The sequence below is a fragment of the Oncorhynchus nerka genome, linkage group LG9a (assembly GCF_034236695.1).
Source record: "Oncorhynchus nerka isolate Pitt River linkage group LG9a, Oner_Uvic_2.0, whole genome shotgun sequence".
Taxonomy (NCBI): domain Eukaryota; kingdom Metazoa; phylum Chordata; class Actinopteri; order Salmoniformes; family Salmonidae; genus Oncorhynchus; species Oncorhynchus nerka.
In genome coordinates, this window is record NC_088404.1 from 13651111 (window position 1) to 13664395 (window position 13285).

General features: G+C 44.7%; 1 protein-coding gene across 1 annotated transcript in view; it reads right to left on the reverse strand.

The window, feature by feature from the left end:
• LOC115125653 (prickle-like protein 1) overlaps positions 1 to 13285 on the reverse strand; it is a 106702-nt gene that overhangs the window by 12964 nt on the left and 80453 nt on the right. The window contains exon 2 of the mRNA XM_065022345.1: positions 4020 to 4217. Within this exon, the coding sequence (XP_064878417.1) occupies positions 4020 to 4199 (180 nt within the window). The 5' untranslated portion in view covers positions 4200 to 4217. The remainder of the gene's footprint in view (positions 1 to 4019; positions 4218 to 13285) is intronic.

Genomic DNA, 13285 nt, shown 5'->3' on the forward strand with positions numbered 1-13285 from the left:
TTGCATATACAGTTGAAGTCAGAAGTTACCTACACCTTAGGCAAGTACATTTAAACTCAGTTTCTCACAATTCATGACATTTAACCAGAGTAAAAATTCCCCGTCTTAGGTCAGTTAGGATCACCACTTTATTTTAAGAATGTGAAATGTCAGAATAATAGTAGAGAGAATGATTTATTTAAGCTTTTACTTCTTTCATCACATTCCCAGTGGGTCAGAAGTTTATATACACTCAATTAGTATTTGGTAGCATTGCCTTTAAATTGTTTAACATCGGTCAAACGTTTCAGGTAGCCTTCCACAAGCTTCCCACAATAAGTTGGGTGAATTTTGGCCCATTCCTCCTGACAAAGCTGGTGTAACTGAGTCAGGTTTGTAGGCCTTTTGCTCACACATGCTTTTTCAGTTCTGCCCACAAATTTTCTATAGGATTGAGGTCAGGGCTTTGTGATGGCCACTCCAATACCTTGACCTTGCTATCTTTAAGCCATTTTGCCACAACTTTGGAAGTATGCTTGGGGTCATGGTCCATTTGGAAGACCCATTTGCGACCAAGCTTTAACTTCCTGACTGATGTCTTGAGATGTTGCTCCAATATATCCACGTAATTTTCCTTTCTCATGAAGTGATCTATTTTCTGAGGTGCACTAGTCCCTCCTACAGCAAAGCACCCCCACAACATGATTCTGCCACCCCCCTGCTTCACGGTTGGGATGGTGTTCTTTGGCTTGCAAGCCCCTCCCTTTTTCCTCTAAACATAACGATGGTCATTATGGCCAAACAGTTCTATTTTTGTTTCATCAGACCAGAGGACATTTCTCCAAAAAGTACGATCTTTGTCCCCATGTGCAGCTGCAAACTGTAGTCTGGCATTTTTATGGCGGTTTTGGAGCAGTGGCTTCTTCCTTGCTGAGGGGCCGTTCAGGTTATGTCGGTATAGGACTCGTTTTGCTGTGGATATAGATACTTTTGTACCTGTTTCCTCCACCATCTTCACAAGGTCCTTTGCTGTTGTTCTGGGATTGATTTGCATTTTTCGCACCAAAGTACATTAATCTCTAGGAGACAGAATGTGCCTCCTTCCTGAGCGGTATGATGGCTGCGTGGTCCCATGGTGTTTATACTTGCATATTATTGTTTGTACAGATGAACGTGGTACCTTCAGGCATTTGGAATTTGCTCCCAACGATGAACCAGACTTGTGGTGGTCTAGAATTTTATTCTAATTTCTTTAGATTTTCCCATGATGTCAAGCAAAAAGGTGCTGAGTTTGAAGGTAGGCCTTGGAATACATTCACAGGTACACCTCCAATTGACTCAAATTAGGTCAATTAGCCTATCAGAAGCTTCTAACACCATGACAACATTTTCTGGAATTTTCCAAGCTGTTTAAAGGCACAGTCAACTTCTGACCCACTGGAATTGTGATACAGTGAATTACAAGTGAAATAATCTGTCTGTAAACAATTGTTGGAAAAATGCATAAAGTAGATGTCCTAACCGATATGCCAAAACAATAGTTTGTTAAACTTCTTGAGTGTAGGGGGCAGTATTTTCGTTTTTGGTTAAAAACGTACCCATTTGAAACCCCAGAAACTAGAACATGCATATAATTGTCAGATTAGGATAGAAAACACTCTAAAGTTTCCAAAACTGTCAAAATATTGTCTGTGTGTATAACAGAACTGATACTGCAGGCGAAAACCTGAGGAAAATCCAACAAGGAAGTGCTGTTTTTCCTGAAAGCTCTCTGTTCCCTTGGATGCCTTGCCTCCAATTAAAGGGATATCAACCAGATTCCTTTTCCTATGGCTTCCTCGAGCTGTGAACAGTCTTTAAACATAGTTTCAGGCTTTTATTTTGAAAAATGAGCGAGAAAGAACCCATCGCGTCAGTGGATGGCTGGGTGCCAGCAGAATTTTTAATGCGCAACAGCCATTTTCTCTCTCTCTCCTATGGAAGAAGCTACATTCCGGTTTACATATTAACGATAATATATTGTAAAACCAACCTGAGGATTGATTATAAAAAACATTTGACATCTTTCTACACACTTTACGGATACTGTTTGGAATTTTCGTCTGCGATGTCGTGACAGCTCGAGCCTGTGGATTTCTGAACATAACGCGCCAAACAAATGGAGGTATTTTGGATATAAAAATAATCTTTATGGAACAATAGGAACATTTATTGTGTAACTGGGAGTCTCGTGAGTGCAAACATCTGAAGATCATCAAAGGTAAGCGATTTAATTTATTGCTTTTCTGACTTTCGTGACCAATCTACTTGGCTGCTAGCTGTTTGTAATATTTTGTCTACTAATCAAATCATCAAAATCAAATTTATTTATATATCCCTTCGTACATCAGCTGATATCTCAAAGTGCTGTACAGAAACCCAGCCTAAAACCCCAAACAGCAAGCAATGCAGGTGTAGAAGCACGGTGGCTAGGAAAAACTCCCTAGAAAGGGAGATGTTCTTACATAAATGCTTTCACCAAAAAGCTTTATTGAAATCTCACACACCAGGTGGATTAACAAGTTAAGCTCTGTTTTGCTATATTGCACTTGTGATTTCATGAAAATTAAATATTTTTAGTAATTTAATTTGAATTTGGCACTGTGCAATTCAGCGGATGTTGATGAAAATGATCCCGCTAACGGGATGGGTGCGTCAAGAAATTTGTGGAGTGGTTGAAAAACTAGTTTTAATGACTCCAACTTAACTGTATGTAAACTTCCGACTTCAACAGTACATGTACATACTGAATAAAAAAATAAACGTAACAATTTTACTGAGTTACAGTTCATATAACGAAATCAGTCACTTAAAATAAATATATTAGGCCCTAATCTATGGATTTTACATTAATTGGCAGGGGTGCAGCCTGGGAGGGTATGGGCCCACCCACTTGGGGCCAGGCCCAGCCAGTCAGAATGAGCTTTTCCCCACAAAAGGGCTTTATTTCAGACAGAAATACTCTTCAGTTTCATCATCTGTCCGGGTGGCTGGTCTCAGAGGATCCTGCAGGAGTTGTGTATCCTAGGGTAGCCTAGTGGTTAGAGCGTTGGACTAGTAACCCAGAAGGTTGCACGTTCAAACCCCCGAGCTGACAAGGTACAAATCTGTTGTTCTGCCCCTGAACAGGCAGTTAAACCACTGTTCCTAGGCCGTCATTGAAAATAAGAATTTGTTCTTAACTGACTTGCCTAGTTAAATAAAGGTAAAATAAAAAAATTAAAATAAAAGGTGAAAAAGCCGGATGTGAAGGTCCTGAGCTGGCGTGGTTACGCATGGTCTGCGGTTGTGAGGCCGGTTTGACGTACTGCCAAATTCTCTAAAACGACATTGGAGGTGGCTCATGGTAGAGAAAAAAACATTCAATTCTTTGGCAACAGATCTGGTGGATATTCCTGCAGTCAGCATGCCAATTGCACGCTCCCTCAACTTGAGACATCTGTGGCATTGTGTTGTGTGACAAAACCGTACATTTTAGAGTGGCCTTTTATTGTCTCCAGCACAAGGTGCACCTCTGTAATTATCATGCTGTTTAATCAGCTTCTTGATATGCCCCAACTGTCAGATGTATGGATTATCTTGGTAAAGGAAAAATGCTCACTAACAAGGATGTTAACACACAAATTTGAGAGAAACAAGCTTTTTGTGTTTATGTAACATTTCTGGGATCTTTTATTTCAGCTCATGTAAACATGGGACCAACACTTTACATGTTGCCTTTATATTTTCGTTCAGTTTAAGTGGCGTATAGTGTTGAATTGAAGGGGCATATTGTACAGTATATTAGAACAGAGGGTGTTTTTACATTTGTACTTTCTTGTCATTTAGCAGATGCTCTTATCCAGAGCGGCTGACAGTAGTGTGGGTACATTTTTTGGGACTTTTTCCCTGTACTGGTCCCCCGTGGAAATCGAACCCACAACTGTGGCATTGCAAGCGCCATGCTCTACCAACTGAGCTACACGGGACCCTGTTGTGTTGTATATTTGGGGGCATCTCACCAGTTCGGGTCTGAGGCCAGGCGGTGCCCAGGCGTACTCTTCCAGGGCACAGCCTGAGTCGTCGTCTGACGTGGAACTCCTCTGGAAGCCAAAGTTCAGCTGACCTTGGACTTTCTGCTCCATCACTTCCCGCGGGCTCCGCGCCCCGACCTGGTAACCACACGCACTCTCTAGGTTCATCACACACCACGCCTTCTACTGCAGAGGGAGAGGGAGAGAGGGAGAGAGAGAGAGAGAGGGAGATGTGTTTTACTCAAGGCAGAGTGATAGTTACATCATCCACATACAGTAGTACACATGGTCCAGGGTTCATTGTGGAGATGGAACTTAAAGTGAGCAGTTCTTAGTCCTTTCGTTTGTCCCTCCCTGTTTCAGTCAGTTTTTCTTCAGTTTGGTTCCTAACAAAAGTGACCCAAACATCATTCACCCAGTCAGTCTCAGACATGTTGCACAGCTTAGCACCAGCACTGCGTTCATGTGGGTTATCTTCCCCGAAAGGCGCCGAAGGGATCTCTGCAACACTTTTGTTCCTCTGGTGATAAATACAGATATTTATAGCAGGGGGATGAGATGAGTGAGTCCCTGACTACAGCTGTAGGTCTGTATAACAACAGTAACCCTGGCTATAGGATACACAACTCCCTGACTACAGCTGGAGGTCTGTATAACAACAGTAACCCTGGCTATAGGATAGACAACTCCCTGGCTATAGGATACACAACTCCCTGACTACAGCTGGAGGTCTGTATAACAACAGGAACCCTGACTATAGGATACACAACTCCCTGACTACAGCTGGAGGTCTGTATAACAACAGTAACCCTGACTATAGGATACACAACTCCCCGACTACAGGTGAGGTCTGTAGAACAACAGTAACCCTGGGTATAGGATAGACAACTCCCTGACTATAGGATACACAACTCCCCGACTATAGGATACACAACTCCCCGACTACAGCTGGAGGTCAGTATAACAACAGTAACCCTGGCTATAGGATACACAACTCCCTGACTACAGCTGAGGTCTGTATAACAACAGTAACCCTGGCTATAGGATAGACAACTCCCCGACTATAGGATAGACAACTCCCTGACTATAGGATACACAACTCCCTGACTACAGCTGGAGGTCAGTATAACAACAGTAACCTTGGCTATAGGATAGACAACTCCCTGACTATAGGATACACAACTCCCAGACTATAGGATACACAACTCCCTGACTATAGGATACACAACTCCCCGACTACAGCTGGAGGTCAGTATAACAACAGTAACCCTGGCTATAGGATACACAACTCCCTGACTACAGCTGAGGTCTGTATAACAACAGTAACCCTGGCTATAGGATACACAACTCACTGACTACAGCTGGAGGTCTGTATAACAACAGTAACCCTGGCTATAGGATACACAACTCCCTGACTACAGCTGAGGTCTGTATAACAACAGTAACCTTGGCTATAGGATACACAACTCCCCGACTACAGCTGGAGGTCTGTATAACAACAGTAACCCTGGCTATAGGATACACAACTCCCTGACTACAGCAGGAGGTCTGTATAACAACAGTAACCCTGACTATAGGATAGACAACTCCCTGACTACAGCTGGAGGTCTGTATAACAACAGTAACCCTGGCAATAGGATAGACAACTCCCTGGCTATAGGATACACAACTCCCCGACTACAGCTGAGGTCTGTATAACAACAGTAACCCTGGCTATAGGATAGACAACTCCCTGGCTATAGGATACACAACTCCCCGACTACAGCTGAGGTCTGTATAACAACAGTAACCCTGGCTATAGGATAGACAACTCCCTGGCTATAGGATACACAACTCCCTGACTACAGCTGGAGGTCTGTATAACAACAGTAACCCTGGCTATAGGATAGACAACTCCCTGGCTATAGGATACACAACTCTCCGACTACAGCTGGAGGTCAGTATAACAACAGTAACCCTGGCTATAGGATACACAACTCCCTGACTACAGCTGGAGGTCAGTATAACAACAGTAACCCTGGCTATAGGATAGACAACTCCCTGACTACAGCTGGAGGTCAGTATAACAACAGTAACCCTGGCTATAGGATACACAACTCCCTGACTACAGCTGGAGGTCAGTATAACAACAGTAACCCTGGCTATCGGATACACAACTCCCTGACTACAGCTGGAGGTCTGTATAACAACAGTAACACTGGCTATAGGATACACAACTCCCTGACTACAGCTGGAGGTCTGTATAACAACAGTAACCATTGCTATAGTATACACAACTCTCTGACTACAGCTGGAGGTCAGTATAACAACAGTAACCCTGGCTATAGGATAGACAACTCCCTGACTATAGGATACACAACTCCCTGACTACAGCTGGAGGTCTGTATAACAACAGTAACCCTGGCTATAGGATACACAACTCCCTGACTACAGCTGGAGGTCTGTATAACAACAGTAACCCTGGCTATAGGATACACAACTCCCTGACTACAGCTGGAGGTCAGTATAACAACAGTAACCCTGGCTATAGGATAGACAACTCCCTGACTACAGCTGGAGGTCTGTATAACAACAGTAACCCTGGCTATAGGATACAGAACTCCCTGACTACAGCTGTAGGTCTGTATAACAACAGTAACCCTGGCTATAGGATACACAACTCCCTGACTACAGCTGGAGGTCTGTACAACAACAGTAACCCTGGCTATAGGATAGACAACTCCCTGACTACAGCTGGAGGTCTGTATAACAACAGTAACCCTGGATATAGGATACACAACTCCCTGACTACAGCTGGAGGTCAGTATAACAACAGTAACCCTGGCTATAGGATACACAACTCACTGACTACAGCTGGAGGTCTGTATAACAACAGTAACCCTGGCTATAGGATACACAACTCCCTGACTACAGCTGAGGTCTGTATAACAACAGTAACCTTGGCTATAGGATACACAACTCCCCGACTACAGCTGGAGGTCTGTATAACAACAGTAACCCTGGCTATAGGATACACAACTCCCTGACTACAGCAGGAGGTCTGTATAACAACAGTAACCCTGACTATAGGATAGACAACTCCCTGGCTATAGGATACACAACTCCCCGACTACAGCTGAGGTCTGTATAACAACAGTAACCCTGGCTATAGGATAGACAACTCCCTGGCTATAGGATACACAACTCCCCGACTACAGCTGAGGTCTGTATAACAACAGTAACCCTGGCTATAGGATAGACAACTCCCTGGCTATAGGATACACAACTCCCTGACTACAGCTGGAGGTCTGTATAACAACAGTAACCCTGGCTATAGGATAGACAACTCCCTGGCTATAGGATACACAACTCTCCGACTACAGCTGGAGGTCAGTATAACAACAGTAACCCTGGCTATAGGATACACAACTCCCTGACTACAGCTGGAGGTCAGTATAACAACAGTAACCCTGGCTATAGGATAGACAACTCCCTGACTACAGCTGGAGGTCAGTATAACAACAGTAACCCTGGCTATAGGATACACAACTCCCTGACTACAGCTGGAGGTCAGTATAACAACAGTAACCCTGGCTATCGGATACACAACTCCCTGACTACAGCTGGAGGTCTGTATAACAACAGTAACACTGGCTATAGGATACACAACTCCCTGACTACAGCTGGAGGTCTGTATAACAACAGTAACCATTGCTATAGTATACACAACTCTCTGACTACAGCTGGAGGTCAGTATAACAACAGTAACCCTGGCTATAGGATAGACAACTCCCTGACTATAGGATAGACAACTCCCTGACTACAGCTGGAGGTCTGTATAACAACAGTAACCCTGGCTATAGGATACACAACTCCCTGACTACAGCTGGAGGTCAGTATAACAACAGTAACCCTGGCTATAGGATAGACAACTCCCTGACTACAGCTGGAGGTCTGTATAACAACAGTAACCCTGGCTATAGGATACAGAACTCCCTGACTACAGCTGTAGGTCTGTATAACAACAGTAACCCTGGCTATAGGATACACAACTCCCTGACTACAGCTGGAGGTCTGTACAACAACAGTAACCCTGGCTATAGGATAGACAACTCCCTGACTACAGCTGGAGGTCTGTATAACAACAGTAACCCTGGATATAGGATACACAACTCCCTGACTACAGCTGGAGGTCAGTATAACAACAGTAACCCTGGCTATAGGATAGACAACTCCCTGACTACAGCTGGAGGTCTGTATAACAACAGTAACCCTGTCTATAGGATACAGAACTCCCTGACTACAGCTGTAGGTCTGTATAACAACAGTAACCCTGGCTATAGGATACACAACTCCCTGACTACAGCTGGAGGTCAGTATAACAACAGTAACCCTGACTATAGGATACACAACTCCCTGACTATAGGATACACAACTCCCTGACTATAGGATACACAACTCCCTGACTATAGGATACACAACTCCCCGACTACAGCTGGAGGTCAGTATAACAACAGTAACCCTGGCTATAGGATACACAACTCCCTGACTACAGCTGGAGGTCTGTATAACAACAGTAACCCTGGCTATAGGATACACAACTCCCTGACTACAGCTGGAGATCTGTATAACAACAGTAACCCTGGCTATAGGATACACAACTCCCTGACTACAGCTGAGGTCTGTATAACAACAGTAACCTTGGCTATAGGGACTACAGCTGGAGGTCTGTATAACAACAGTAACCCTGGATATAGGATACACAACTCCCTGACCAGACTACAGCTGGAGGTCTGTATAACAACAGTAACCCTGGCTATAGGATACACAACTCCCTGACTACAGCTGAGGTCTGTATAACAACAGTAACCCTGGCTATAGGATACACAACTCCCTGACTACAGCTGGAGGTCAGTATAACAACAGTAACCCTGGCTATAGGATACACAACTCCCTGACTCCAGCTGGAGGTCTGTATAACAACAGTAACCCTGGCTATAGGATACAGAACTCCCTGACTACAGCTGTAGGTCTGTATAACAACAGTAACCCTGGCTATAGGATACATAACTCCCTGACTACAGCTGGAGGTCTGTACAACAACAGTAACCCTGGCTATAGGATAGACAACTCCCTGACTACAGCTGGAGGTCTGTATAACAACAGTAACCCTGGCTATAGGATACACAACTCCCTGACTACAGCTGGAGGTCTGTATAACAACAGTAACCCCCTGGACTACAGCTGGAGGTCTGTATACAACAGTAACAATAGATAGACAACCCTGGCTATAGGATACACAACTCCCCGACTACAGCTGAGGTCTGTATAACAACAGTAACCCTGGCTATAGGATAGACAACTCCCTGGCTATAGGATACACAACTCCCAGACTACAGCTGAGGTCTGTATAACAACAGTAACCCTGGCTATAGGATAGACAACTCCCTGGCTATAGGATACACAACTCCCTGACTACAGCTGGAGGTCTGTATAACAACAGTAACCCTGGCTATAGGATAGACAACTCCCTGGCTATAGGATACACAACTCCCTGACTACAGCTGGAGGTCCTTATAACAACAGTAACCCTGGCTATAGGATACACAACTCCCTGACTACAGCTGGAGGTCAGTATAACAACAGTAACCCTGGCTATAGGATACACAACTCCCTGACTATAGGATACACAACTCCCTGGCTATAGGATACACAACTCCCTGACTACAGCTGGAGGTCTGTATAACAACAGTAACCCTGGCTATAGGATAGACAACTCCCTGACTACAGCTGGAGGTCAGTATAACAACAGTAACCCTGGCTATAGGATACACAACTCCCTGACTACAGCTGGAGGTCTGTATAACAACAGTAACCCTGGCTATAGGATACACAACTCCCTGACTACAGCTGGAGGTCTGTATAACAACAGTAACCCTGGCTATAGGATACACAACTCCCTGACCTCAGCTGGAGGTCTGTATAACAACATTAACCCTGGCTATAGGATACACAACTCCCTGACTACAGCTGGAGGTCAGTATAACAACAGTAACCCTGGCTATAGGATACACAACTCCCTGACTATAGGATACACAACTCCCTGACTACAGCTGTAGGTCTGTATAACAACAGTAACCCTGGCTATAGGATACAGAACTCCCTGACTACAGCTGTAGGTCTGTATAACAACAGTAACCCTGGCTATAGGATACAGAACTCCCTGACTACAGCTGGAGGTCTGTATAACAACAGTAACCCCCTGGACAACTCCCTATAGGATACACAACTCCCTGACTACAGCTGTAGGTCTGTATAACAACAGTAACCCTGGCTATAGGATACACAACTCCCTGACTACAGCTGGAGGTCTGTATAACAACAGTAACCCTGGCAATAGGATAGACAACTCCCTGGCTATAGGATACACAACTCCCTGACTACAGCTGAGGTCTGTATAACAACAGTAACCCTGGCTATAGGATAGACAACTCCCTGGCTATAGGATACACAACTCTCCGACTACAGCTGGAGGTCAGTATAACAACAGTAACCCTGGCTATAGGATAGACAACTCCCTGACTATAGGATACACAACTCCCTGACTACAGCTGGAGGTCTGTATAACAACAGTAACCCTGGCTATAGGATAGACAACTCCCTGGCTATAGGATAACAACAACCCCGACTGACAGCTGGAGGTCTGTATAACAACAGTAACAGTAACCCTGGCTATAGGATACAGAACTCCCTGACTACAGCTGGAGGTCTGTATAACAACAGTAACCCTGGCTATAGGATACACAACTCCCTGACTACAGCTGGAGGTCAGTATAACAACAGTAACCCTGGCTATAGGATAGACAACTCCCTGACTCCAGCTGGAGGTCTGTATAACAACAGTAACCCTGGCTATAGGATACAGAACTCCCTGACTACAGCTGTAGGTCTGTATAACAACAGTAACCCTGGCTATAGGATACAGAACTCTCTGACTACAGCTGGAGGTCTGTACAACAACAGTAACCCTGGCTATAGGATAGACAACTCCCTGACTACAGCTGGAGGTCTGTATAACAACAGTAACCCTTGCTATAGGATACACAACTCCCTGACTCCAGCTGGAGGTCAGTATAACAACAGTAACCCTGGCTATAGGATAGACAACTCCCTGACTACAGCTGGAGGTCTGTATAACAACAGTAACCCTGTCTATAGGATACAGAACTCCCTGACTACAGCTGTAGGTCTGTATAACAACAGTAACCCTGTCTATAGGATACAGAACTCCCTGACTACAGCTGTAGGTCTGTATAACAACAGTAACCCTGGATATAGGATACACAACTCCCTGACTACAGCTGGAGGTCAGTATAACAACAGTAACCCTGACTATAGGATACACAACTCCCTGACTATAGGATACACAACTCCCTGACTACAGCTGGAGGTCTGTATAACAACAGTAACCCTGGCTATAGGATAGACAACTCCCTGACTACAGCTGGAGGTCAGTATAACAACAGTAACCCTGGCTATAGGATACAGAACTCCCTGACTACAGCTGGAGGTCTGTACAACAACAGTAACCCTGGCTATAGGATAGACAACTCCCTGACTACAGCTGGAGGTCTGTATAACAACAGTAACCCTGGCTATAGGATACACAACGCCCTGACTACAGCTGGAGGTCTGTATAACAACAGTAACCCTGGCAATAGGATAGACAACTCCCTGGCTATAGGATACACAACTCCCCGACTACAGCTGAGGTCTGTATAACAACAGTAACCCTGGCTATAGGATAGACAACTCCCTGGCTATAGGATATACAACTCCCAGACTACAGCTGAGGTCTGTATAACAACAGTAACCCTGGCTATAGGATAGACAACTCCCTGGCTATAGGATACACAACTCCCTGACTACAGCTGGAGGTCTGTATAACAACAGTAACCCTGGCTATAGGATAGACAACTCCCTGGCTATAGGATACACAACTCTCCGACTACAGCTGGAGGTCAGTATAACAACAGTAACCCTGGCTATAGGATACACAACTCCCCGACTACAGCTGGAGGTCTGTATAACAACAGTAACCCTGGCTATAGGATACACAACTCCCTGACTACAGCTGGAGGTCAGTATAACAACAGTAACCCTGGCTATAGGATACACAACTCCCTGACTATAGGATAAACAACTCCCTGGCTATAGGATACACAACTCCCTGACTACAGCTGGAGGTCTGTATAACAACAGTAACCCTGGCTATAGGATAGACAACTCCCTGACTACAGCTGGAGGTCAGTATAACAACAGTAACCCTGGCTATAGGATACACAACTCCCTGACTACAGCTGGAGGTCAGTATAACAACAGTAACCCTGGCTATCGGATACACAACTCCCTGACTACAGCTGGAGGTCTGTATAACAACAGTAACACTGGCTATAGGATACACAACTCCCTGACTACAGCTGGAGGTCTGTATAACAACAGTAACCCTGGCTATAGGATACACAACTCCCTGACTACAGCTGGAGGTCAGTATAACAACAGTAACCCTGGCTATAGGATACTCCCTGACAACTCCCTACAGCTGGAGGTCTGTATAACAACAGACTATAGGATACACAACTCCCTGACTACAGCTGGAGGTCTGTATAACAACAGTAACCCTGGCTATAGGATACACAACTCCCTGACTACAGCTGGAGGTCTGTATAACAACAGTAACCCTGGCTATAGGATACAGAACTCCCTGACTACAGCTGGAGGTCTGTACAACAACAGTAACCCTGGCTATAGGATACACAACTCCCTGACTACAGCTGGAGGTCAGTATAACAACAGTAACCCTGGCTATAGGATAGACAACTCCCTGACTACAGCTGGAGGTCTGTATAACAACAGTAACCCTGGCTATAGGATACAGAACTCCCTGACTACAGCTGGAGGTCTGTATAACAACAGTAACCCTGGCTATAGGATACACAACTCCCTGACTACAGCTGGAGGTCTGTATAACAACAGTAACCCTGGCTATAGGATACACAACTCCCTGACTACAGCTGGAGGTCTGTATAACAACAGTAACCCTGGCTATAGGATACACAACTCCCTGACTACAGCTGGAGGTCAGTATAACAACAGTAACCCTGGCTATAGGATACACAACTCCCTGACTACAGCTGAGGTCTGTATAACAACAGTAACCCTGGCTATAGGATACACAACTCCCTGACTACAGCTGGAGGTCTGTATAACAACAG